The sequence below is a fragment of the Notamacropus eugenii genome, chromosome 1 (assembly GCF_028372415.1).
Source record: "Notamacropus eugenii isolate mMacEug1 chromosome 1, mMacEug1.pri_v2, whole genome shotgun sequence".
Lineage (NCBI taxonomy): Eukaryota > Metazoa > Chordata > Mammalia > Diprotodontia > Macropodidae > Notamacropus > Notamacropus eugenii.
Genome location: NC_092872.1, coordinates 451327066 through 451353609, shown reverse-complemented (window position 1 = coordinate 451353609; position 26544 = coordinate 451327066). Strand labels below are relative to the sequence as shown.

Sequence of the window (26544 nt, the reverse complement as noted above, 5' to 3'; positions counted from 1 at the left end):
TTGCTGACTTTCTCTTCTGTACTTTATAGGACTTAGGTACTAGGTCCTCTTCTCTGACCCCATATTCTCTCTGCTCACAGCAATTCTGTATTGAGTTAATAGGTATCAAGCTTGGAGGACCAGAGGGAGGGCCCTGAATTGAGGAGACAGAAATCTCAGACCCAGAGTGAAGGTCCCAGATTAAAGTGATCTTGCCTCTAGTCCCCCAGGTGCTGGGGAACAGGTGCTCATTCCAGGAGAAGACACATCTGTCTTGAAACCTTTGTTCAGAGTTTCGGGAAGGAGCAAATCCTAGAAGACTCATGTTGGATCTATTCTGTTTTCTCGCGTGGGTAAACAGGACTGGGGTGACATCAGACTATCCAGAAACAAGTGAGCACTGTTTAACCTTAGAGAATCTGACCCAAATGCTTCAGGAGACAGGTGAGAATTACAGAAGGGGGAAATTATGTGGTTTTCCTAATAAGGAGTGAACATGTCCTACTTTGAACCATTTAATGGCACCTTTTCCTCTGAAGCTGATGGGATGGAATCTGAGAGTATATGTATGTGTGTGTATGATGGCATATGATGTATATGTATGATGTGTCTATTTGGGTACCCAAACAGAGATCTGAGTTCACATGTCTGCATACTGGGGCAAAGGTGTGAGTCTTTGTGGGTGTCAGGGCAGAGGCCTGGGCCTCTGTGTATTATTATTTTCTGTCATAAAGTATGTGACAGGGCTCACACCAAACTCTTCTGTGATCCAGTTTGATCAGTTTAGGAATCACGACAAGATTTCCCTTCATTTTTTTTTCTCTTCCACAGTTCAGCCTCCTCAGAAATCAACACTGCCACTAGCCATTTCACTGAACGGAAAGCAATGCACTCTGGCCTAGTGACAATGAGATCCCAGGTGAGTTGGGGTTTCTTCTTAGTTTCCAGAAATACCATCTTATGGCAGGAGTGTTTTCTCTCATCCTGAAAGTATACTGTCTAGGAACTTGAGGCCCAACAATTTTGTTTCCAGGAGACAGGGAGTGTTCTTAACTTAATAACACCATTTCACAGAATTCCTTTCTTATAATATCAATGAACTCATTCAGCAAGAAGTCAGGTCTGCTGCGTGCTTAGTACTTTCTGTGAACATGTCCTAGCCAGTGAGCAAAACAAAAGAAATGGAAGATAGTCCTTGCCCTTAAGGACCTTTGCAGTCTCATTAGAAGAGAAGACATACATGTAAAATTATTTTATTGTTATAAAATTATTTTATTATTGTCAAAGTTGAGAAGAATGGGGCAGAAAATAAATATAAAAAATTCAGAGGAAGGAAAGACTAGATGAGATTTAAATGATTGTAGAGAATAGCAAAGGACATTCTGGACAGGAGAAGATCATGTGCAGAGACTTAGAGCTGGAATGGCCCTGTTCTTTATAGGAACCAGTAAGAAGTTTGGCTTAGTTGGAGTAAAGGGTGTAATTTATTGTTTTTTAAAATAATGTTTTGTTGGTATCTTTGTATCACAGTCATTTCCTCTCCCACTTTTCCAGATATACAATATTCTTTTCTGCTAGTTTCCCACCTCCATTGTGAAGAAGGAGGTATTTTTCTTTCTCTCCAGGACCTTCATTGATTTTTTTCCATTACTCAAGGTTCATCCTTCTTTTGGTGATCTGCATAGTTATAGTCATGTGCTTTGCTTTCTACATTATGCTTATTTTGCTTAGAATTATTTCATATAAATCTTCTCACATTTCTCCAAATTCCTCATATTTACTCTTTACTGAGCAATAATATTTCACTACCTTCTTATAGCATAGGTTTGTTTGGGTTTTTTTTTTCAGCTATTCCCCAACACTACCTTTGTTTCCAGGTCTTGATTATTTCAGCACTCTTCAATGAAATCTTGGTATGCCTCTGCTTTTAGTTCCTAACTTTGCTTCTACTACTCAGTTTTGAAGTCCTTAATTGTTTTCATCTCTCTTATAGCTCAGATCACCTGTTACAAACTACCATATTCTTTTCTATATTCATTTCACAAGACCTTTTCTTAGATCCAGGGAGCCTTTGTTCTTTTGTGATCTTTTGGTCATGTGCTCTACTGCTTTTACTTTAAAAAGACCTCTTGCATTGCTGGAGTTCTAGTCTGCGGGTGACTTAATTGTTAATTCTTTGGCACATCTACCAGAGATGAATTGTATAGTGAGTTTTATAAGTCTAATTATTGCTTAACCATTGCTCTTGACAAATTATCCCAAAGGTAAGTAGTGCATATAGTCCTACTTCAATTGTCAGCATAACATTATAGGAAATGTTTGCTGTCTTATTAATTCTTTATACATATCCATTAACTTGTGGATGTTCTAAACAGGAGCCATGCCCCTGCTCCCTCCTGTAATCTCCAGTGAAATGTGTTAATAAATTGTGGTCCCGAGTGTTATATGACTTACTTGGGACCCATATTCTTAAATCATTTCCTTCAGATTACACAGGTTTTTTGTGAAGCTAACGTCAGGTCCAGGATCAGATGGCATGGAAGAGAGAAGTAATTGTCTGCCATAAATATTCTCAGAGAAGGTGGCATCTCCATTAGGAGGCCAATCATATGTGATAAGATGGTTCATGGGAAAATAAGTCTCTAGTATCTTTTGCTGAGAGATTTTGGTTTGCTGGCGCTGCCCAACCCAGATGGAGGGCTTTCTATAACATGGCAAGCAAGTGGAAGCAAGGGAATGTAGCTCTACACAAATCTCCTCACTGATTTGAAAGCACCACACACAACGCCTCCCCATCCCAGGAGAAAAAGGAGAAAAAACAAAAACATCATTTGGAGCCTAATAGTAATAGCTAGCATTTACATAGCTCTTTGATGTTTTTTTTTTTCCCTCAGAGCTTTATGTGTATATTGTCTCATTTGATCCTCACAGCAGTCCTATAAGGCAGGTACTGTCATTGACCTCACTTTACAGATGAGAAAACTAAAGCTGAGAGATGTTAAGCAACTTGCCCAATGACACAGCTAATAAATGACAGACAGGATTCAGCCTCAGGTGTTCCTGTCTTCAAGTCCAGAACTTAATCAAATTCCTAGAATTCCAAAGCTTTCTTTAAACTGGACACCAGTAGTCCATATGCATGACCTATCCTTGTCTCCCAAGCTTGCAAGCTAAATGGGGGCTATCTACCACTTCCAGTGTCCACGTCTGTCTGAGTTAAGAGATTCCTGAATTATGCAGCCCTACCTCTATTCCACCCCGTATGGCAAGGCACAGAGAGGCAAGGAGTTCCTTAACCCATGAAGCTTGAGGAATCTAGTCCCATTCCAACCCAGGAAGGCCTTTACCCCTTATGGTTCAGGGAATCCCTAGGGTTCCTTGCCCATATGGACAGCTAAGATTTTCTGCCAAGTCCCATGGATTCTCCATCCCTATCCTTACCAGAGCAGGGCACTCCTAACATCTTAGCCCTTTCCCTATTCCATATTTCTTGTATCCCAATAATCAGGTCCACTAGGCAATGGTTTAAAGCTTCTTACTCTTTATCCTCCATCTCATTGTTACCACCCCCCTCCCATTTGTACTCTTAGCATAGGCTGAAGGCTATGGAATTCTGTATTTTTTCCCATAGTAGAGGGAATAACTCCTCCAATTCAATCACAGGAAGAACTCAGCTCTATTCTAAACCCTGAGCCTAACTAGAGACCCCTACTTGGTGCACTACCCTGCTGCAACAGCTATAGCTTGCACCTTGATCAGGCTTGCTAAATCATGTGTTTTCTACCTTTCTAATCCCTGAACAGAAAAAGAAATTCTGTTTTTAAAAGTATAATACAATAAAGAAATTCTATAATGTAAATTATCCAAGGCATAGAAATTCTTTCGGGAATGTTAAGCTGCAGCATTAACAAATGGTAGAAACACAAAAGGATAATTAAGTTGAAAAGGAAATATATTAAGAGACAACATGGTATAATAGATAGATAGCCAGACTGAGTCATGGAAGCAAGAAATTACAGAATAAATTAAGTTGAGTTAAAAAAATCAATATACGATAAAAAAATAAAATTGGAGAACCAGCCCATGTCAGTATAACTGAAATAGCAACTAATAGGTATGTCTGACAAAGTAACAGATTTAGAAAACAGGAATACATGCATCAGACTAATTGTGGTTCTAGAAGACACTGAATAAGAAAAAAGCCTGCTGTCTCTTTAAGGTTAAGCACTGGTGGTATGACTAACGTATTTTCATTTGTGGATCACTGCTAACACCTAAGGCATTTTTTTTGTTTTGGCTAACTTCTTTTTAAAAAATCTTGACAAAGATAAACACTTCCACATATAAAGAGTAATAGAAAAGCCCATATATGAAACTACCAGTCCTTTTTTTAGTCAACATTAAATTGAACACAGTAGTACCAACACTACACTGCTTGGTTTTGTCACCTAACTTCTTTTTTCTGTGTATTTTCAAAATGTTTCATTAACATTCTTTGCTTTCTTTTTGTCTTCCTTTTTTTGCATCACTGAGAGACATAGTGAATAGACAGCTGTCCTTAGAGCTAGAAAGACCTGGGTTCAAGGCTCCCTTCTAACACTTAAGTGCTGTTCCATTCTAGCAAATCACTTCACTTGCTTTGGTATAATAAGTTTGTCACTAGGAGCTCCCTATACTAGTGAAATCACAGGTCAAATTCCTGCCCTTTTTGAGTCTCTGTCACCAACTGCCACCATTCCATTAGTCTCTAAAACTCAGTTCACCCCCCAAATCCTATACAAAAAGCCTCCCTTGTAACAAATAATTAGTCAAAACAAATTCTCAGATTGGTCATGTCTGAAAAATTGTCTTATTTTGCAATTACAGTCCACCACCTCTTTGCCAAGAGGTAGACAGTATGTTTCATTATCAGTGTTGTATAATGATCAGTTACTGCATTAATAAGAATTCATAAGTTTTTCAAAGTTGTTTTCCTTTACAATTTTGTCATTGAATCTGCTCATGTTACTCTGCTGTAGTCAAATAAGTCTTCTCAGCTTTCTTGGAATCAGTCCCTTTTACCATTTTTATAGCACAGTTATATTCCATTACGTTCATAGGCAGTAATTTATTGAGCTGTTTCACAATTGATAGGTTCCTACTGTTTCAAGTTCTTTACTATAACAACAAAAAGTGCTGTCATAAATATTTTACATATATGTCCTTTCCCTCAGTTTTTGATCTTTTTGGCTAGGAGAGATATCACATAATCAAAGGGTATACACATTTTAGTGACTTTTTGAATGTAGTTCAAGTTGCTTTCCAGAATTGTTGCACACATTCATAGCCAGTATTGTCTTACATTGGTTCCACAATTGTACTATGTGTATATTTTGCTTCCAGGGTGAAAATACTCAGTCTCATGTTTCTGTTGTATCTCTTATATGGTCAAGATTCCTATTAGGTAAATAGTAGGAATTATAATAATTTACTTAATTTGGGACACTCACAAGGATTATAGATTATAGATGAAAAGGACCTTAGAGGTCATCATGGTTTCTCTCATTTTATAAAAGAGGAAACAGGCCTAGAGAGATTTAGTAACTTGCCGAAGATCACTAAGTATCAGAAGCAGTACTTCAGCCCATTTAAACCACTGTATAATACCTGTCTCTGTATTCAAATCCTTGAACATTATCCAGACAGGTAATCTTGTCTATTCACTAAAGTTCCCAGTTGCCCCTAAAGCCATGTCAATGGATTGTGGTTGAATAAGAATATTTTTGACATTTCAGGAATCATTGACATTCAAGGATGTGGCTGTGTACTTTACCCAGGAAGAGTGGGGGCAACTAGACCCTGGTCAGAAATATCTATACAGAGATGTAATGCTAGAGAATTATAGGAATCTGGTCTCATTGGGTAAGTAAGGTTTTTCATATGACTTAGAATCAGTTTGTCCATTGAAATATTGTTCTTTCCTCAGTTAATAAAGGGTGTGGAACTGCTGAAGAGTTTGTCCATGAAGAAACTTTGGGTTCAGTTATCAGATTCTTAATCTCTTTATGGCAGAGAAATAGGATGTTCCTGATTTTCAGGTGAAAGGTCTATACCTTGTAGCATAAGACATAGATACTTCCTTTGTGCTATGTTTATTACTGCTTCTTTCATCTCTCAGAAATTCTGAAGAACAGGGGCATGGAACTTTTTGGAGTAGGTCTTTGTCCCCAGAAAAAACCCTAAGTCATTTGTCTTTTTATTTGAGCAGGGTATCACATTTCCAAGCCAGATGTGATCTCTCATTTAGAGCAAGGAGAAGAGCCTTGGATGGTAAGGAGAGAAATCCTAAGAGGTAATTCTCCAGGTGAGTGAGAGAGAACCAAGCAAAGGAGTATTATTATAAATAACAGTTGTGAAAGAAAACAAACCCCTCTGCATTTGGCTAGTGTATCAGAAAACTCTTTATTATCTTAAAACCTATTACATGTAGAGGGATTGACCAACAATTTTTCCTGCTAATTTGATGGACAATCATTTTGGTTCTCTTTTTTTGAAATCATAAAGTGTTTCAATGAATATATAGATATATGTTATATCTTGCTTTCTGTCTGTGATTTTCTTGGGTGTGTGCCCAGTGACCTGATCATGGAGAACTTTAAGTGCCAAGTAAAAAGTTTATGTTTTATCTTAGAGGTATTAGGTGGCCACCAGAACTTTTTGATTAAAGGAACAACATGGTCAGACCTGTGCTTTGGAAATATCAATTTGAGAACTAAGTCAGTGATAGATTGGAGAGGGGAGAGACCAGAGATAGGAACATAAATTAGGAGACTGTTGGAATACTCCACATCCTAGTTGAAAACTGTCTCTTAATCTACATCCAGCTCATATTTATAGCAGTTATGAAACAAATGATAAAATTTCATGGCATCAAAAAAGATAAAAGTAGTTTTCAGTTATGCTTTTATAATATTTATTTATTTAGCAAAAAGAGAATATTAATTATGTGGATACACCCTTAAAAAAAGATTTGATTAGCTGACCTTGTGGATCAAATATATTCCTTTTCCTAATTTTATCACTCAACAGTGATCCATTCTTGCAATATAAAGGAGACCTTTGAGGCTATAGACTTTCTTTAATCATGAGATATTTTAGAGTTCTTTTGATGTTTTTTAAGCACCCTACTTATAGAGAAGACTGTGGTCACTTAGCATAAGTTCCCTTAAATATCATTCTTGATTTTATCTCAACATAATACAGACTTAGTTGTTACTGTTATTGGTTCCAAAGGTTTATAAATACTATTGCTTTTTATTTTTATACCGTAATTGTTTCCCCTTCATCGTCCTCCCCTCCCACCAATCCCTACCATTTTACCCCTACTTTCCACACATCCATTGAACCCTTTCTTATAACAAAGAAAAGCATTTCAGTAAAGCCAACCATTAGAGACCATGTCTGACTGAGTTTACTGTATTCCATATTCATACTCCCTACTTTTGTACAGAGTGGAGGAATACGTTTCATTGTCATTTTTCTAAAAATCAATATTGTTTATTGTACTTAAGAGTTCATTTGCTTTTTAGTGTTATAAATCATTTACATATTTGTAGTCATTGTCTATATTATTCTCTTGATTCTGCCTTCTTTATTGCATCACTTCATATAGACTTGCCAGATTTCTCTTAATTCCTTATAGGACAGTACTGTTCTATGACATTAATGTACCATAGTTTTCTCAGATATTTTCCAAATTTGTGGGCAACTATTTGGTTCTGATTTTGTTGCAGCCACAAAAAATGCATGTGAATACATGGTATAGATTATATCTTGTTTTCTATCTTTGATTTTCTTAGGTATATGCTCAGTAATGAGATTGCTAAGTCACAGGATAAGAACAAACTAGTGATTTTTCTCATATAATTCCAAATTGTTTTCCAGAATGGTTGGACCAATTCATAGCTCCGTGAGTTACTCAACAATGTTTATCCAGGCTGGGTGCAGGGGCCTATACCTTTTGAGACAAAGGACAGGATTTGTTTGTATTCCATTTTTGATACCCTATTTATAACCTAAATATAGCATCCATTAAGGCAGAATCAACTAGTCTAGATTTCATGTTGCAGTAGTGATTGGTTAGTCTCTAAGGGCTTCCCAACTGTAGCTCTTAAATCCATGTTAGGCTTCTATTTAGTGTACACTGTAATCTGGAATCTAGTAGGAGGGATGGACTTCTTAGCTTCTTTATGCTGGACAGCCAATTAAGCACATAAATTAAGAGGATTTATTAGTACTGAATAGTAGAATATATATATATATATATATATATATGACAATAAAATATAGAAGCTGATTATATACAGTATAAATATGTGAGAGAAAGATAATGGAATATAGAAGCTATTTGCAGAACAGAATGTGGTTTTCAAAAAAGGATATGGAAACCAGCTGTTGATTAAAAAAAAAAAACAGAATGTAAAAGAACAAACATGTTTTTCTCCTTCCAGACAGATTCAAGTATGATTTCCTGATCAAGCATGGGGACTAATAAATCTATTTATTAATGGTTCTAGATTGATTGGAATGTAGAGTGTGTGCAAGGGAAAGGAGAAGGGAAACAAGGGGGAAGGGAAGGAAATAAACCTTTATATCATACCTGTTGTGTGCTAGGCAGTGTGCTAAACACTTTATAAATATCTCATTTGATATCACAATAATATCATAATAATATAATAGCAGGGAAGGTGCTATTATTGTCTCTTTTACAGTTGAAGAAACTAAGACAAACAGAAGTTAAGTGACTTCCCCAGGGTCACACAGCTAGTATGTATCTGCAGCCCGATTTGAACTTGGATCTTCCTGCCTTCAGGCCCAGCATTCTGTCCACTGACATCAAGATGTGGGATTTGTATAAAATCAGTTTAGAAAGATAGAATAGAACCCAACTGTGGAGAACTTTAAACACCCAGAAAAAAAGGAGTTTATCTTTTATGCTAGAGGCAATAGGGAGCCACTAGAATTTTAAGGAAGGTCATAGTCCGACCTGTGCTTTGAAAATATCAATTTGACTGCTAGGGGGAATGACAGGTTGGAGAAGGGAAACTTCAGAGATGGGAAAACCAATTAGGAGACTGTTGGAGTACTCTAGACAAGAAGTAATAAGGCCCTGAACTAAGATGATTGTAATATGAGTAGAGATAAGGATATGTATGTGAGATATGAATGAAGATTGGTAAAACCTGATACCTGATTAGATGTGATGGGGCTAGTGAAAGTGTTGAAGATGACTCAGATCATGAAGCTGAATTTCTGGGAAAATGTATTCTAGACAGAAATAGGTCAGTTAAGAGGAAGGTTGGATTTAAAGGTAAAGACAATGAGTTCTGTTTTGAACAAATTCAGTTTGAAATGTCTATGGGACATCCAGTTGAAAATTGGTTATGTGGGACTAGAGTTCAGGAGAGAGACTGGGACTGTATATAGACAGCTCTTACATTACATAAGTGGACTGTTTCACAGATTTCTATGTAAAGTTATTTTTACAGATGTGGGGAAGGGAGGGAGGGAGGCAGAAAGGGACCAAGCACCTCTGAAGAGAAGGGTTTGGCAAGGACATGTGGAGGTTGAGAACAGAGAAGCAAGATCAGGCTGACAAACACACAGGGGCAGGGCCACCTATGTGTGACCTGGCTGGAATCAAAAGGAAGAACATGTGGAGGACAGACATAGATATAGACAGGAGAGAATTGGTGACACACAGGGGCCAGGGACACAGTGGCTGAATGTGGACAGATGGAAGACAGACAGGTCAGGGTCTCTGCAGGTGGAGTGGGGCAAAATTCTCTCTCTCAGCACCATAGGCCTCAGTAGAGGTCCTTCATTGTGACAGTCATTCCTCTGCTTTCACTTGAGGGGATTTGGGCTTTTTTTAGGTTTGTTTAATTTTACTTTGGAGAGCAGCAAGAGCAAAGAAAGAAAGCATCGTACTGTACAGTAAAGTTAACAGAAGTGTTTTTTTTGGAATGCAGATTTCTTTCAGAATTCTTTACATAAAGTTGAATTTACATAATGCAAATTTATTGAAAGCAAGAACTGTCTATACAAACCTGGGATGCATTTGCATAGAGCTGATAATTAAGCCTATAGAAGCTAATGTGGTCACCAAGGAAGAAAATGTGGAGAGAAGAAGGACTATGGCAGTGCCATGCTATGTTATAGGCACAATTAAGGTACATCATATAAAGGAGTCTGAGATAAAGTGATTAGATAGAAATGAGAGTCAGGAGAAGGTTGTATGGAATTAAGAAAAGAAAGAGTACATAAGAAAGTGGTCAGCAGTGTCAGATACAGCAGAGAAATCAGAAAGAATGAAGATTGAAAATACCATCAGATATGGTAAATCAAAAGTCATTGGATCTTTGAAGAGAGCAATTTCATATCATTGCTGAGGTTGAAGCTAGATTGCAAAGGGTTGAGAAAACTCGGGAAAGAAAGTATCCTTTAGGAGGCAGAGATTGGTCAAAAACATTCCAATTATCCCTTTAGGGAAAAAAACCTTTATATTTTTACATAGTACTTTAAGGTTTGTAAAATACTTTAGAACCTTAAGATTCAATCCTTGAGACTTTACCCGAAACCTCTGTAACCCATTGTCTGCTAGTAATGATATTGTATTCTGTGTATTTTCCTGCAGTTATGGCATCTGATCCATCTTAATGTCAACCCAAACTCTCATCCTCCATGAATTTTTTTAGACTAATTTTATGTTGAATTTTCCTTTCTTTGACATCTTAGATGTTTAAAATCTGTCTTTAATGCTGTTTTTCCTTCTTTTTAAGTATCTATAGACTTAATTCTTATTTTTCACTGATACCACAGTTTTGGGGTAATTAATAATTATTTATTACAACATAAAGTTGCTTTCCTTATTGGCAGCTTCTCTCTGCCCTAATTCATTTTGTTTTATTATCAGATTACCTAAAATACTGGGCACCTAGGTGATGAGTGGATAGAATGCCTGGTAAGGAGTTAAGAAGTGTCATCTTCCTGAGTTCAAATTTGGCCACAGACACTAGCTGTGTGACACTGGGCAAGTCACTTAATCCTGTTTGCCTCAGTTTCCTCATCTATAAAATGAGCTAGAGAAGGAAATGGCACTGCAGTATCTCCATCAAAAAAGTCCCAAATGAGATCATGATGAGTCAGACACAACTGAAAAACGACAGAACAACAATACTTAAAATACTATATTCATCCTTTCACTACTAATTAAAAAAATAGTAACTACTTATGATCTGCTGCATCATGTCTTAACTCCTCTGCTTAGCATTCAAAGTACTCTTTAATTATCCATCCTTATGTCCCTCTGTTTCCTAACAACATTCTCTAGTACAATTCAGAAATATTGATATTCTCTTTTTATAACATGCAATTTCTTACAACTTTGTGTTTATGTTGTCCTTACTATCTGGATAGTACTTCTCCACTTTCAGCCTCTAATATCTGGCCTTCTCTATAGTAGTTAAGAATTTACTTTAAAAAAAAAAAAAGCAGGTATAACCAACCCATTGTCCCCTCCTTAAGACCTGACGTTAGAGGAATTTGCATCCTCAAAACATAAAAACGTATTGAGCAGTTTTTGTGGCTAGGAATATTCTCCTTACCTCACGGAAGTGCTGCCATTTTTCTCACCATTCTGAAATGTTCTATGATCTTTGTGTAGCAAAGTTTTTATTATTCTGTAATATCACACAGCAGAACCTAATTCTGCAAATTTAGCTTACATAACCATGGTTGTGTCCTTATTGATGATTGCCACCATATCCTTTAAACATTCACTGATTTCCCTGGTTGGTAGCATCCAGCCAGCCAACCAGCCAGCCATCAATCAGTCACTCAACAAATATTTATTAAATACCTCATCCCAAGTTTTGTGCTAGGCACAGGGTATACAAATGTAATGAATGAAGTAATCCCCGTCACAATGAATTTGCATTCTAAACCATCTCCATCAGACCTTGTATATATCACTTTAGTTTTAAATTTTTAATGTACTTTTCACATAAAATAAAAGTTTAATGTATCACCAGTGGTTTGACCTCTAGCCCTTTTACACTAACTGTACATTGTCCTTGTTACTGACCTTGAAGGAGTGTGTAATATGTGCTTTTACTTAGATGGAGCCAGAATTTTCTTGGCTCCATCCAGTATCCATCAGATAAGTCCTGATTTTTGTTAGGGAAATTGTAGGAGAGCTAGGACTGAAATAGTGTTCTTATAAACATGAAGTTGTTGCTTATGTAAGATTCCTTTGGTGACATTGTACACAATCAGTTTAGATGGGATAAGATTTGAAAACCCAAGAAACTAGTTAGGCTTCTGTTAGAATGATTTGGACATGGGTTAATAGGACTCTGATCCCAGATTGCCTCCCACAAATCTGATATTTGCTCATACTCAAATCTTCTCAGTTTAATCTGTTACACTATTCTCTATTATATTTCTTTCAGGTGGGATGACCAGGCATGAAACCAAGCAGTGCAGTTCTGAAGAAGAATTAGCCCAGGTGACAGTGGAAAGATTTCCAAAAGGTGTTATCTGGTATTCTGACCTAAGAGATACCTGGAAACATGTTGGCCCATTTGGAAGGCAAATGATAGTTCCTCAGGAGAAAATTATCCCAGGGAAGACAGACCTTAAGTGTAATGAAATTAGTCTGAATTCAGTACTCGTTACAGAACAGAAAGTTTCTGTAAGTGAGAAATCCCAAGGATGCGATCTGTATGGCAGAACATTTCAATTTAGTTCACACCTAATTAGACATCAGAAAATCTGTGTATGGAAGAAACCTTATGAATGTCATGACTGTGGGAAAGCTTTTAGTAAGGGTGCACTCCTAAGGCAGCATCAGAGAGTCCATACTGGAGAGAAACCCTATAAATGTAATGAATGTGGGAAAGCTTTCACACTGCGTGGAAGCCTTACTGGACATAAGAGCATTCACACTGGAGAGAAACCTTATGAATGTAATGAATGTGGGAAAGCCTTCAGGCTACATGCACACCTTACTCAACATATGAGAATTCATACTGGAGAGAAACCCTATGAATGCAATGAATGTGGGAAAGCCTTCAGATTGCATGGACACCTTACTAAGCACCTGAACATTCATCCTGGAGAGAAACCCTATGAATGTAATGAATGTGGGAAAGCTTTCAGTAAAGGTGCACTCCTTAAGCAACATCAGAGAGTCCATACAGCTGAAAGACCCTATAAATGTGATGATTGTGGGAAAACTTTTAGTATGAGTGCACTCCTTAAGCAGCATCAAGGAGTCCATACTGGGGAGAAACCCTATGAATGTAGTGAATGTGGGAAAGCCTTCAGACTTCGTGGAAGCCTTACTCAGCATAAAAGCATTCATACTGGAGAGAAACCTTATGAATGTAATGAATGTGGGAAAGCTTTCAGTACAGGTGCAATTCTTAAGCAACATCAGAGAATCCATACAGGAGAGAAGCCCTACAAATGTGATGAATGTGGGAAAGCCTTTAGTCGGAGTTCAAGTCTTACTGAACATAAGAGAATCCATACTGGAGAAAAACCCTACGAATGTAATGAATGTGGGAAAGCCTTCAGACTGCATGGACACCTCACTAAACACCAGAGCATTCATCCTGGGGAGAAACCATATGAATGTAATGAATGTGGAAAAGCCTTCAGACTTTGTGGAAAACTTACTCAACATAAGAGAATTCATACTGGAGAAAAACCATATAAATGTAGTGATTGTGGAAAAGCGTTTGGGGATGGTGCACTTCTTATGCGGCATCAGAGAGTCCATACTGGAGAGAAACCCTATAAATGCAATGAATGTGGAAAAGCCTTTAGTCGTCGTGCAAACCTTACTCAACATAAAAGAGTCCATACTGGAGAAAAGCCCTATGAATGTCAAGAATGTGGGGAAACTTTCAGTCAGAGTAAACAACTAAAACGGCATCAAACACTTCATACTGGAGAGAAACCCTACAAATGTAATGAATGTGGGAAAACCTTCCGTCAGAGTAGACAGTGTACTCAACATCAGAGAATTCACACTGGAGAGAGACCCTACACATGCAGTGAATGTGGAAAGACTTTCAGACTGCATACACAACTTACTGAACATAAAAGCATTCATACTGGAGAGAAAGCTTATGAATGCAATGAATGTGGGAAAGCCTTCAGACTGCATGCAAACCTCTCTAGGCATCAAAGAATACATACAGGAGAGAAACCCTATAAATGTAATCAGTGTGGAAATGCCTTTAGGCACAGTTCAACACTAGTCAGACATCAGAGACTTCATAGTGGAGAGTAATCCTGGGATTTTAGTGAATGGAGAAATGCTTCTGTTGTATTTATCCTTTATTCAAGTATTTGTGGTCATTAAGTCATAGTTTGTCACTAATTGATTTTGTCATGTCTTAGAGAAAAATATGCTTCCTCTCTGTATTTCTTTCTATTCTACATCTCAGTGCCTACAGGGGACTTCCCATCAATTCATCTCAAAGCATATCACCATATAATTAATATGGCAAATGATTAGTTCACCTAACATCAGTTTCCTGATAATATGAGTAAGTTTTTATGTTATTTGGATTCTTAAAAATTACCCAGCTTTGCACTTTTCAACACCTACTGAAATTTTTGCATCATTTCTGGTATTACCACACCAGTTGGCATGACTAACCAATACAGTTAGGAAAGTGATCATTAGTTTTAATTGATTTTAAGTGAGTTGACCATCTTTTTTTAGAAGTAAAGTTAAACAAGTGTGAGGTAGGATGTGTGCTTATAAGATTATTGTCAAGGATTATAGATTTGAAATGTCGAAGAACCACAGAAGCCATATTGTCTAACCCCATTTTACAAATGAGGAAACAAGCCTATACTGTTTGATTATTCCAAGGTCACACAGATAGTGACAGAAAGGACTTAAACCTAAATGTCTAAGTTGAGAGGACTGAATGGAGTCAGGTTCCTTGGTCACTTTTCCCTACTCCCTAAAATAAGCAGTAGAAGCACCAAAGGAAACAGAAAAGGCTAAAAAATAAATCACATGCACATATGAGAAGAAGGAAAAAAAAACCCAAAATTTAATATGAACAAAGTAACAGGACTGATACAATTGGAAATAATAACTGAATCAGATAAAATATCAGAAACTATGAGAGATGGAAAAGGATGTTATTTTTTTAAAAAGATTTGTTCTGCCATTGGATATATAACAGGTGAAGTATGAAATAACTGAGGAAACAAAAGTTCAAGTTTCTGAGCATATCAATGCATGCCAATGACATATCAAATTGGGACCACACCTCCTCAGCTTGACCCTGGACCCCAAATACTGGGAGAGATAGATTTTTATAAAAAAGAAACAGAATGTAATCCAGAATACAAGATTAGGTAACCTGATTGCTAATTAAAGGACAGATTGGGAATTTCCCAAATTGGGAGAAAGTAACCAGTTGCAGTTCCTTGAAATTTGGAAAAAAAGAGATGTCCCATTCCCTCATCTATATTCAATCAAAGGAACAATGAAACGGTAACTGGTTGACCAGTATGGGGCCAGTTTTCAAATAAGACATACAGGTTGCTTCAGATGTATAGTTGTGAGAAATCTCCTTACATCAATCTTTGGATCTGATTGGCTTTCATGTCAGCATAACCTAGGTCCTTAGTTAGTGTTCTCTAAGCAACAGGTAGGGGTGGTCTAGCCTCTGAGCCACACAAAGCTAGGTCCAGACAGTGCAACACAGTTTTCTCACAATTTGACTAATTGTGACCATAATTGAATAGAAAGAGAACTGAGCTAGATAAACAATTGAGTCACAAGATGGAGTTGGTGTGTTCTACTCAATTTCCACAGATAAAAGACACAACCAAGTGAAACTGGCAATACTTAGAAAAACACAAGGTTAAATAAGTTACAATATTAATAAATTGCACAAGAAAATTGGATTAGAAGATGCAAAAGTGAGAAAAAATAACAGGTACATTAGAAAAGAAAATATAACATCCAAAGATATAAGAAACAGCACACACCTCTTTGGAATAAAGAATTGCACACAGTTGTGGAGTCATAGGAAATACAAGCTCCTTCCAAAAAGGACATACTGAATTATCCAAACTTTTGGAAAAGAGACCTAAGTGATGGATCTATAGGATAAATCCCAACACTGTAGTCAGAATTATAAACGAGAATTAAGAAGAACAAACGAATTTGGACACTTTTAGAGAACTATTGAAGAATTTTTTTCCCCAGAACTGGTGAAAGTAACCACTGAAACATAATTAGAAGTAATCCACAAGATACAAGAATGTAAACTTGAGGATAGGGACTTTTTCATGTGTGTTTTCAGTCAATAAATATTTGTTGATTGATCATTTCAGAAGGAAAAATCCCAAATTCAACAGTGCTACAAGCTCCTCATATTTAAAGTGCAACATTACTATTATAGAAATGCTAGTATGTGCTACAAGGAGTGAAAAAATTACTAACCAATAAACATTAGGATCATTCCAGATTTCAAGGAGAACAATTGAAGATAACAGAAATTGGAAAAAAGACATTTACAAAATAAGAAGCAGAGTTTGAACACAACCCACAGAATACATGTTCTATGAAGACAGGAGATATTTGAAATGCAAAAAGCTATTAGGATGAAGAAAGATTTTAAAATGCCATGCAGGAGTGGAGTGAAAGCAAGAAAAGATTTATAAATAGCCTGTGAGGGTGAAATGATACCAAGAAAATAATCTGTATAAAACATTTCCTCAACAAGTGGAGAAAATTGACTATTTGATTATAATACTAAGTGTTGAGAAAGCACTTTTGATTAAAGACATTTTTAATGGAGAAAATGTAGGGATAAAGGATTCTACATTATGATTTGTATGTATTTATTTGAAACCATAAGCTAGTACATACAAAGGAGAAATTTTAGCAGCATTCCTGTTCAATATAGGTATTAAACAAAACTTTTTACTTTTGGCTTTCCCATTAGCAGTTTTATAAATCTAAGCAATAGTAATAAGACTTGAAAAATAAGCACTGGAAATAAAGAGGTGACAGTATTTCCATTTGAATGTGATTACCCTTAAAACTTAGGAAACAAAAAAAAAGTCTTTACTAAAATAGCAAGATATGAAATGTTCTCACAGAATCCTGTGAATCAAAGGAAAGTGATGGAGAAGTAACCTTTATAACGGCATCAAAGTATTAAGTTTCTGAACATTAACTTATAACTAAAATGCTCATGATTAGGTCAATCAGATAACAAAATCCACAATACTTGCCAAACTGACAGATGCTTTAGGCATTATCAGTACACCAGTACTCTATTTCATAAAGCTAGAAAAAGAATTCAAATAGGAAAATCATTTTTCAAAGGAATAACAACTCTCAAAAAGTAAACCCATACCTGCTTGGCTCTAGATTTCAAACAAAAGGTGGAAAACCATGGATATGGAGTATAGCCTACCATATCATACACAGTTAATGCGTTGATTGGTTTTGCTGATCTTTTTCAATCTTAAAAGTGATACCTTGATAGGGTATTAGTGGAGGGATTAATTCATAAGTGAAAAACATTTTTTTTAAACAGTGAAAGTGGACCAGTACTACCACATACTAACATTACTACATAAATAGTAGTTTTAAAAACTAGTTGGTACTAGAGAAAAAAAACAATAGTGATAGAAAAAAATTTTAGAACGTCCAGCAAGGTTGTGCGATGTATAGAGTACCAAGCTTGGAGTCAGGAAATCTCATCATCCTGAAATCAAATCTGACTTCAGACTCTTACAAACTGTGTAATCCTAGGCAAGTCACTGTATCTGGTTTGCTTCAGATTCTTCATCTGTAAAATGAGCTGAAAAAGAAAATGGCAAATCACTCTAGTATCTCGGCCAGGAAAATCCCAAATAGGTAATGAAGAGTTGGACATGAACAACAGAATGCTAGATAAACAGGATAAAAAAACCTTCGAAAGATTCCAAAGACTAGAAACAATTAGTGTTTGGTAAACCCACACAGACAATAAATGGAAATGAAATAACTAACCTTGTGGAAAAAATAGATGTCTATATGGCCAAAAAAGAAGAAGCAGCAGCTTAGATTCACATGACACTATAGGTCATAATTCACCATAAGATAGATCAACATTTTTTTAATAGTAGAAAAAGTGAAAGAAAAATATTTTCCAAATTGTGAAGAGGAACATTTTTATTCATCAAATAAAAAAAACTTGAAGATAGTTTGGATTTAATAAAGGATTTTGCAGAAGAAAATATAATATCGAAAAGTAAAAAATAGATTGGGGGAACATTTTAAAAATAGAGCAGATTAAAAGGGAATCTATAAAGTGCTGATGACTTACCTGTAGGGTAATAAAAAAATTTCCCACTGAAGCAAGACATGAAAACAGGCAATTTATGATGGAGGAAATGCAGTCTGTTAATAACTGTAAGAAAAAATGCTCAGCCTTGCTAACAATCAAAAATGCCAATTAAGGCAACTGTACAATATCAATTTATTCCACTAGAAAAGAAAAAAATATCAAAATTGGTGAAGTCCAATATTGGCCTCTAGGGAAACATTACAATTGGTAGATTGAGGAGTAGTGCAAACATTTTGGAAAACATGCAATAAATCACAAAACATTCCTTTCAACCTAGAAATTCCGTCACTAGGACTCTTTCTGATGGGTGTGGGAGGTGGGGTTAGGGAGTCACAGGAAAAATATTGAGAACAAAAAGCAAAAGAGGGACTTGTAATAGCAATGAACTAGAAACAACCCAAATGTCCAACAGTTAAAAATGGCTGCATAAATTATGGCATAAACATGTAAAGGAATAGGGTCATGCTCTAATATTCAAATAGGTTTAATCATGACCTGAGAGTTCCTTGCAGTGATGGAGCTCACATCTTCTGTGACTAGGCATGTTGTCCCTGTGTTTGCCCTAGGGGTTTTACCCAACATTCTGTAGACCTTCCTTGCTTTCTCCTGACATTCTGAAGAGTACTTGTTTGAACTTGCCCAAGTTTCATCTGCAATATGACCAGCCCATCTTCACTTCCTGTCATACATTTTTCCTTGGTGACATCTTTTACTGTTTCAAAGTTCTTAATAGTTTAAATGTTGCAGCCTGTTCACAGCTACTATGTACTTCTCCATTGCCCTTTGTGTGATGTTTAGTTTCATTTCTTTGGAGACTATTTTATTTCATCTCTTGCTGTCTTACTGGAACAGAAAGAAGGTTGGAATTTTTTAAGGGCATTGTTTCCATAGTAAAAATATAGGGCTGTTAAAGAAGCAAATTCTTGAAGGCAATCCAGTCAATCTACTTGACTCTCCTGCCATAACAATGATAGATGTTAACTGGACAAGGAAATAAGGAAACACCTAAGTGAGATGATACAGAGTGGAATCAGTAGAGCCACAACTGAGTATACGTTAACTACAGTGTTTTTCTTTTTAATGAAAACAGTCAAATGTTACAGAATGTCAAACCTGTCAAAATAGAAAAGGGACACAAAGTGAAAGGATTTTCTTTTTGTGTTCTTTGTTAATTTGTTGATTCTTTGTAGAAAGCTGGAAGTTTGAGGTTAAGAGCGTGTTTGAGACAGTTATTCTGTCCCTATCAAAGGTAAAAAAATTTTTAACTAGAAATTGTTTCCAGACATAGCAATTTATGAAATTTATTCATTGCCAGAAGATGTGACCTGAAGAAATCACACATCTTTGAAGCATATATTTTTAAATTTAAATGTGCTATGATAAAAATGTGGCAACCTTTGAGAATAAAGGAACTCAACAGTCATCTCAGGTTATATGAGGATAGGGGAAGTGCCTTACTTACAGTTGAACAATGATGGTAAGATTCACATTCTAGCCCAGAGGTCTAGTACTTAACTTTTTATGCAAATGACAACAAACACTTTAATCAACTGTCAATAATATATCCCTTCAACATCAAGCTTTTATGTGTGTGTATACACACACACATTCATAAGGGTAGCAACTCACCCAAAACATGTATTTGATATATCTTGTAATTGTATGTGCTACCACATTCTCATATCTTTAGAATTCCTCATGCTGTTTTTTTCCCTTTTTAAATTTTATTAAATATTTTATTATAGATTTAATGAGAATCAGTACAAACAACTAAACTTGCTTAGTAAATATTTACATTTAAATTAGTTTCAACAGAACTATCAACACTCAGTTACTACTAAGTCCCCAGTCTTCTTTCCTTTTCACTTTTTTCTCATAAAATTTTAGTTAGTGTGCACCCCCATTCTCATAGCTATTTTTCATCTTGCATTATTTCAGAAAGGACTTTCAAGTTATTCTCCATACTGGTTGGTCTTAATTGCATTATAGTATTCGGTTGCATTAATATATCACTTATTTTTTCAACAAGTGCCCTGTTGTTAGACATTTATGTTGCTTCCAACTTTTTGTAATTAACATGTAATACTGCCATGAAAACACTTGAACAGATACTTTTTTTGTTGTTTTTGTAAGATTTCTAGGGTATAGTTCCATCAATGCACTCACTAGGCTAAAGGTAATGACAGTTTTATAACTTTACTGAATATATTCCAATTGCAAAAGAGAGCCTACAAGTTTTCAGTTCTACCAGCAGAGTACCCATTTCTCCACAAGCCCATTAGCTCTGAGTTTCGTGAGTTTTTAATTATTTTTTTTGCCAAGGTGGTGTGTGTAAGATAGGCATCTCAAAGTTGAATCTTTATTCATATCTCTCCTTTTTTTGAAAATGAAAAAATGTATGCTTTAATCTGCAATCAGAGTTCACCAGTTCTCTCTTGGAGGCAAATAGCATTTTTCATCATAGGTCCTTTGGAATTGTCTTGGATCACTGCCTTGATCAGAGTAGCTAAGTCTTTCAGAGTTGATCATCATTACAATATTGCTCTTACTATGTACAATGTTCTCCTGGTTCTGCTCACTTCACTTTGTATCAGTTCATATAAGACTTCCCAGGCTTTTCTGAAACCATGTTATCATTGTTGTCCTTTCAGTAATGTCCAACTCTTTGTGACCCCATGTGGAGTTTTTTGGAGTAGTTTGCCATTTCCTTCTCCAGCTCATTTTACAAATGAGAAAACAAGGCAAATAGGATTAAGTGACTAGACCAGAGTCACACTGCAAGTAAGTGCCTGAGGCCAAATTTGAACTCAGGAGGATGAATCTCCCTGACTCCAGACCCAGGCACTCCATCCACTGTGCCTCCTAGGTGCCCATTCTGAAACCATTCAGATAATAATTTCCTACAGCACAATAATATTCCATCATAATCATATAAAACTTGTTCAGCCATTTCTCAAATGAATATTCCCTCAATTTCCAATCCTTTGCCACCACAAAAAGAGCTGATGTAAACATTTTCATGCAAATAGGTACTTTTCCATTTTCTTTTATCTCTTTGGGATACAGACCTAGTAGTGGTATTGGTGGATCATAGCCCTTTGGATATAGTTCCAAATAAATCTCCAAAATGGCTGGACTAATTCACAACCCCACCAATATACCTATTTTTTCACATCCCCTTCAGCATTTGTCATTTTCCTCTTCTGTCATATTAACCAATCTGATAGGTATGAGGTGGTATCAGAGTTGTTTTAATTTGCATTTCTCTAATCAATAGTGACTTAGAGCATTTTTAATATATCTTATTAGTGGGGTGGAGCAGTTATTCAAGTGATTATTAATATTTTGTTCCTTTTTTGCAAATTCTATCAATATTCTATTATCACTTAGTGAAGACTGGAAATTATCAGTGTGATTTTCTTCTTATAATTCCTTACATATCTTAAATGTCATTTTAATCTCATTCTTGCTATATTTTTCCATTCTTTTTCTATTTTGGTTTTCTTCATTTTTTTTATCAGAAATTTTTAAATTTTAATATAGAAAATCTTGCCCCAAATAGTTCCTTACATTTTTACTGAAAAAAAATTCATCTCCCATAATTGAGTTAAATATTCTATTCCATTTTTTTCCGCATATTCCCCCCTAGGATTCATTGCATTCATCAGTCTCAACCACCTAGATTTCACTGGGTTATATAGTATAAAATATGATGTCCAAGTTCCTTCCCTTTCAAATTGTCTACCAATTTTCCCAACTAGTTTTGTTAAATAATATGAGTTTTGAATAAAAATATGTAGAAGTCAAAATAGCCACCAATGACATGATGTTAGTGGATCTAGAAAAATCCAACACATTCAACCAAAAATTTGAGACAAATGAATTTGTCTAAGTTGAAGAATACAAGACTAACCTATAAAATCATCTGCATTTTCATAATAATAAAGACCATGAAAACATAAAATCTTATTTACAATAACAAGGGAATCATCTTTTGGGAAGATTTTTATACTCCTCTTTGAAAGTTTTGAAGATACTTAGCATTATGTAATCACTTCTAAAGAAATTAAGAGCTTCCCGTTCTGTTAACCTTATGTTGGAAATTTTCTTCTGCTAGCAATCATCATAATTAAGAACCTACAAATTTAAAAGATCCCCCTTAGCTATAATATTTTGTTATCCTAGAATAACTGATTATGATTGGAACTTTTTCCCTCAGCTATTTTTAAGGGTTGTATATGAGGTATGGTAGGCAAGGCTGATCAGTTATTAAAATAAGAAAAGAGTACATATTGAAATAATCGCTATTCGAAAGTATTTGGATATTTCAGTCTATAACTATTTAATTACATAATTAGTTATAAAGATAAATATTTATCTTACCTGGTTATTGGAGATGAGAGTGTTGATATCACTGCAATTCTTGTGTGTTTTTGTAAGGAAAGGTTTCCAGCTGCCGTTGGCTCTGTCAATTACTTTGCTTCAGTCAATTCTGCTAGCAAATGTGGAGTTATGGCAGTGCCACAAGGGTCTGTGGGGTCAGGAATAAACAAAAAGTAGTCTGAGAGCTGAATATTTGTTGTGAATGGCACTGGAACACAGGCCCAGAAAAGCCTTTTGGGCCAAGCCTGTTGGGACAATTCAACTAGTAAAACGTGTTTCAGGGTGGCATAAGGCCTGACATCAGAAAGAATGTGATGACTTGAGGACTCAAATAGAGATTCTTTCCTATTTGGGAACCAAAGAAGGAAGAGAAGGAGCTCTCATTGTCTTGCCCTAGATCAATGATTTAGGCTGAAGTATCCCATAAATGACCTAACTAGGAAGTCTCTAGGAGAGACTGGGAAGGAGGGACGGGGAAGTCTCTAGGAGAGAGGTATATATAGGAAGTCCCTAATTAGCTAAGATGGGATTTGAACCATTATTCTTTCTACTACATGATGGCTGCCATTAATTCATCCTTGCATCTTAAAAAGTTTCTTTAGTTTTGGGTTTTCTTTTGGAGGACAAGTTTCTCTGTGAAAGGACCACTTCATACTTCCTCTCCTCTTTAAAATATTTATACTTAGTATAGCTAGCTGAATCATAATTGAAATCATAAATGAATTGATTTACACAATGATCCCCAATAAAGAGAAGCCCATTGCTTCTTGAAGCAACCCATTCCAAATCAGAATAAATATAATTGTTAGGAAATTTTGCCTTACATCAGCCCCAAATTGGATTCTCATCTAGCTAGCATTCACAGTTCTACCCTCTGGGGTCAAATAGAGTATCTAAATCCTTATTCTGAATAACAGCTCTTCAAATACTTGAAAATTATGATGTCTCTCTCCTCTCAAAACATGTTCTTTTCATGCTAAACATACCCAGCTTCTTCAGTCTTTGTAGTACCATTTTTAGTCCTCTCTTAGCCTGGATTCTCTACCCTCTGAATGTGCTTCAACTTCTCAGTATTGTGGAGGACAACCATCTGTACTAACTCCATAGCCATTATTTGTAAAAAGTATATGCCACATAACTCAAGTTCCCACTCCATCTTTAGAAAGTTCCTTCAGTCATTCATACCACAGATGTTTAAGTGCTTCCTATGTGCCAGGCACTATGCTAAGTAGTGGAGATGTACTCAGCTGTGCCATCGTCTGAAATAACCACACTGGGCCCATGAGTTGGGAATATTGAGACCCTGGAGCAGCTTTGTTTGTCTCCTGATCTTACATGTTCTGACAATAAACCCTTCATGAAACTATAGCCTCTGAGTGCCTTGCATAATCTTGGTATAGCACCAACCTAGGTGTCTTGCGCCTCTGTGCTCAGTACAAACCTATAAATGGGCAGACTGGCACAGAATCAGTAATAAGAGTAAGATGCAGAAACCAAACCCAGAAGTAAGGGTAAAGAGACATAAACATGGAAAGATGGATGGATGGACCTAAGTAGGGTTTTTTCAACCCTCAGCTAGGTTCTACTGGTGACACCAGGGTCTTCTCTAGAGGGAAAAAAAAATGGAGAAGTACGAAGCAACAGGTGAAAGCTGAGGCCAGAAATACCTTGGGAAGGAGTGGGCAAAGCAGCACTGGGCTGTGGTTTTGGAGGGAAAAAATGGAAAAAGATCATCATCACTGCTCATGACTTCTTGACTATGAACAGAGTGGAAATTACTGAGAAAAAGGCATTCAAACCCAGGGAAAGTTACAGAGCATGGTACGGATTCAGAAAGGTTGGCTGAATATTTTTTTAACTTATATGGTATCTGATGACCGCCTCCACAAGGAAAACCTATTTTGTTTTTTCAGTGTTTATATCCATGTGTGGGCCTGCTGATTTAATGTGTGTATGTGTGTGCTAGTAGTAATTCTGATTAGGAGAATACTATTTCTTTACCTATTACCTCTAGGACCAAATATAAATTCCTCTGCATTTAAAATCTTTCAACCTAGGCCCCTACCCACTTCCTCCAGCCTTATTCCACATTAATCCCCTTCACATTCCCTAGAGTCCCATCACACTGACTTTCTTACTTTTTGTCATACGGAGTGCTCTATTTTTTGTTGTCTCCCGTGTCTGTAATGCATTCTCACTTCACCTCCACTTATCCCTTGTCTCCTTCAGGACTCTGGTGTGCCCTCCCTCTTCCCCTACCCTCCCCCCACCCCTTGTGCCCCATTACCTTGTATATGTCTTCCTTAAGAAAATGTCAGAGACAGTTTTCCAGGAAGTCAGAGACGGTTTCACTTCGGTCTTTTTATGCCTAGCAACTCACACAGCGCCAGCCAAAGCTGATGCTAAATGGTGATTTGCACAAAGAAACCTGTTTCCTATCTTAGGTGAGCCAATAGAGGTTCCTGGTGGAGAGGGCCTCTCCCTGGCGCCTCCCCTACTCAAGCAAGTGTTACAGACTAGTTGAGGTTTTTTCTTTCTTGTATTTCTATCAGAATTTATTATTTTTTCCTTCCATGGCCTTCCCTACCTCAACAGAACAATTTTTAATTGTTTTAATTGTTAATGTACCTCATAATAAATACCACTAGTAGAGCAAAACAAATTCCCACACTGACCACGTCCAAACTTGCACGTTCATCTTCAGCTCTCTGGACTTGCCTAGTGTCACTTTTGGACCTCGGGTGCTAGCGCTCCGGAGATTTAGTCTTCCAGGTGCGGGGAGTTAAGGATAGGGGAGGCAGCGGGAAGGGGGTGTGTGTGCAGGGGTGGGGGAACACATCTCTGAGAACATCCAATAAGGAATATCTCTGCAAGGCAGAAGCCGCGTGTCTCGTGGCATTCTGGGAGTTGTAGTACTGAGGATTCCTGCACGCTGGCGCGATCCTGAGCCTAGCCTGATTATGAGCTAGGGATACCCCATAGTACCTTTGGTCAGAACCAGCTGGAAATCCTTGTAAGTTCTAGATCCAGTCCCAGGTATTTAATAAGTTGGCCCAGATTCCCCACCCCTACCCGCCCAACCTGTCACGACCTCGGTGCGATCAGGTAGATCCAGAATGCTGGGCATGCAATTGGACAGTTCCTTTCTTGTAACTGCCCAGTCACCAATTCTGGCCTTTCAGCATAGTGGCTGCCCATTTAGCTACTTTGCAATGCCCATTAATATTCTCATATCTTCAGTTTACCTTGTTAATATCTTGTTTATCTGTCTACATGGCCTAAAGGGGACAAGGTCTCCCAGTGCATCCTGGGTCATCTCCAGTCATCCTGAGGCATATCTGGTCACTGGATTCAGATGGCTCTGGAGGAGAAGTGAAGCTGCTGACCTGCACAGCCCTCACTCACTCAAAACAAAGTCAAGTGCAAGTCATATCATTTCTCTGATGGCATGGTCTTCTTTGGCAACGAAGGACGAACACATGTTGTACTCTGCCTACCCACTCACTCACCCACCACCTCAGCAATGTCAGCTCCTTGAGGGCAGGAACTTTTCATTTTTGCTTTTAGCTCTCTAGGGTCTAGCCAACTGCCATAATAGCTGCTTATTAAGTATTTCTGGAATTGAATCAAAGTATACGTTTGTTGGATGAATGAAACTCATTTTTGCCCTTTTGTATATATGACTCTTTACCTATCTCTACAGTGCCCTTTGAGATGCAGACTGAGGCTGCTAAGTCCTGACTATTATTGATTCCAT

General features: G+C 36.9%; 1 protein-coding gene and 1 long non-coding RNA gene across 7 annotated transcripts in view; one reads left to right on the top strand and one right to left on the bottom strand.

Moving 5' to 3' along the window:
- LOC140519181 (uncharacterized) overlaps positions 1–16994 on the top strand; it is a 110686-nt gene extending 93692 nt beyond the window's left edge. Inside the window, exons 3-7 of one of the 6 annotated variants that reach the window (XM_072631972.1) lie at positions 202–372; positions 811–898; positions 5754–5880; positions 6227–6322; positions 12471–16994. In XM_072631972.1, the coding sequence (XP_072488073.1) occupies positions 866–898; positions 5754–5880; positions 6227–6322; positions 12471–14320 (2106 nt within the window). In that variant the 5' untranslated portion in view covers positions 202–372; positions 811–865 and the 3' untranslated portion in view covers positions 14321–16994. Of the gene's footprint in view, positions 1–201; positions 424–810; positions 899–5753; positions 5881–6226; positions 6323–7815; positions 10191–12470 lie in introns of those variants that run through there. The other 5 variants (XM_072631971.1, XM_072631973.1, XM_072631975.1 and 2 more) reach the window with 5 other exon arrangements.
- On the bottom strand, positions 16889–25182 carry LOC140519192 (uncharacterized). The gene is made up of 3 exons (XR_011972117.1): positions 25075–25182; positions 22788–22935; positions 16889–17876 (listed from the first exon to the last, which is right to left on the bottom strand). It is a non-coding gene; the product is annotated as an uncharacterized lncRNA (long non-coding RNA).
- Between the last annotated feature and the right edge of the window lie 1362 nt (positions 25183–26544).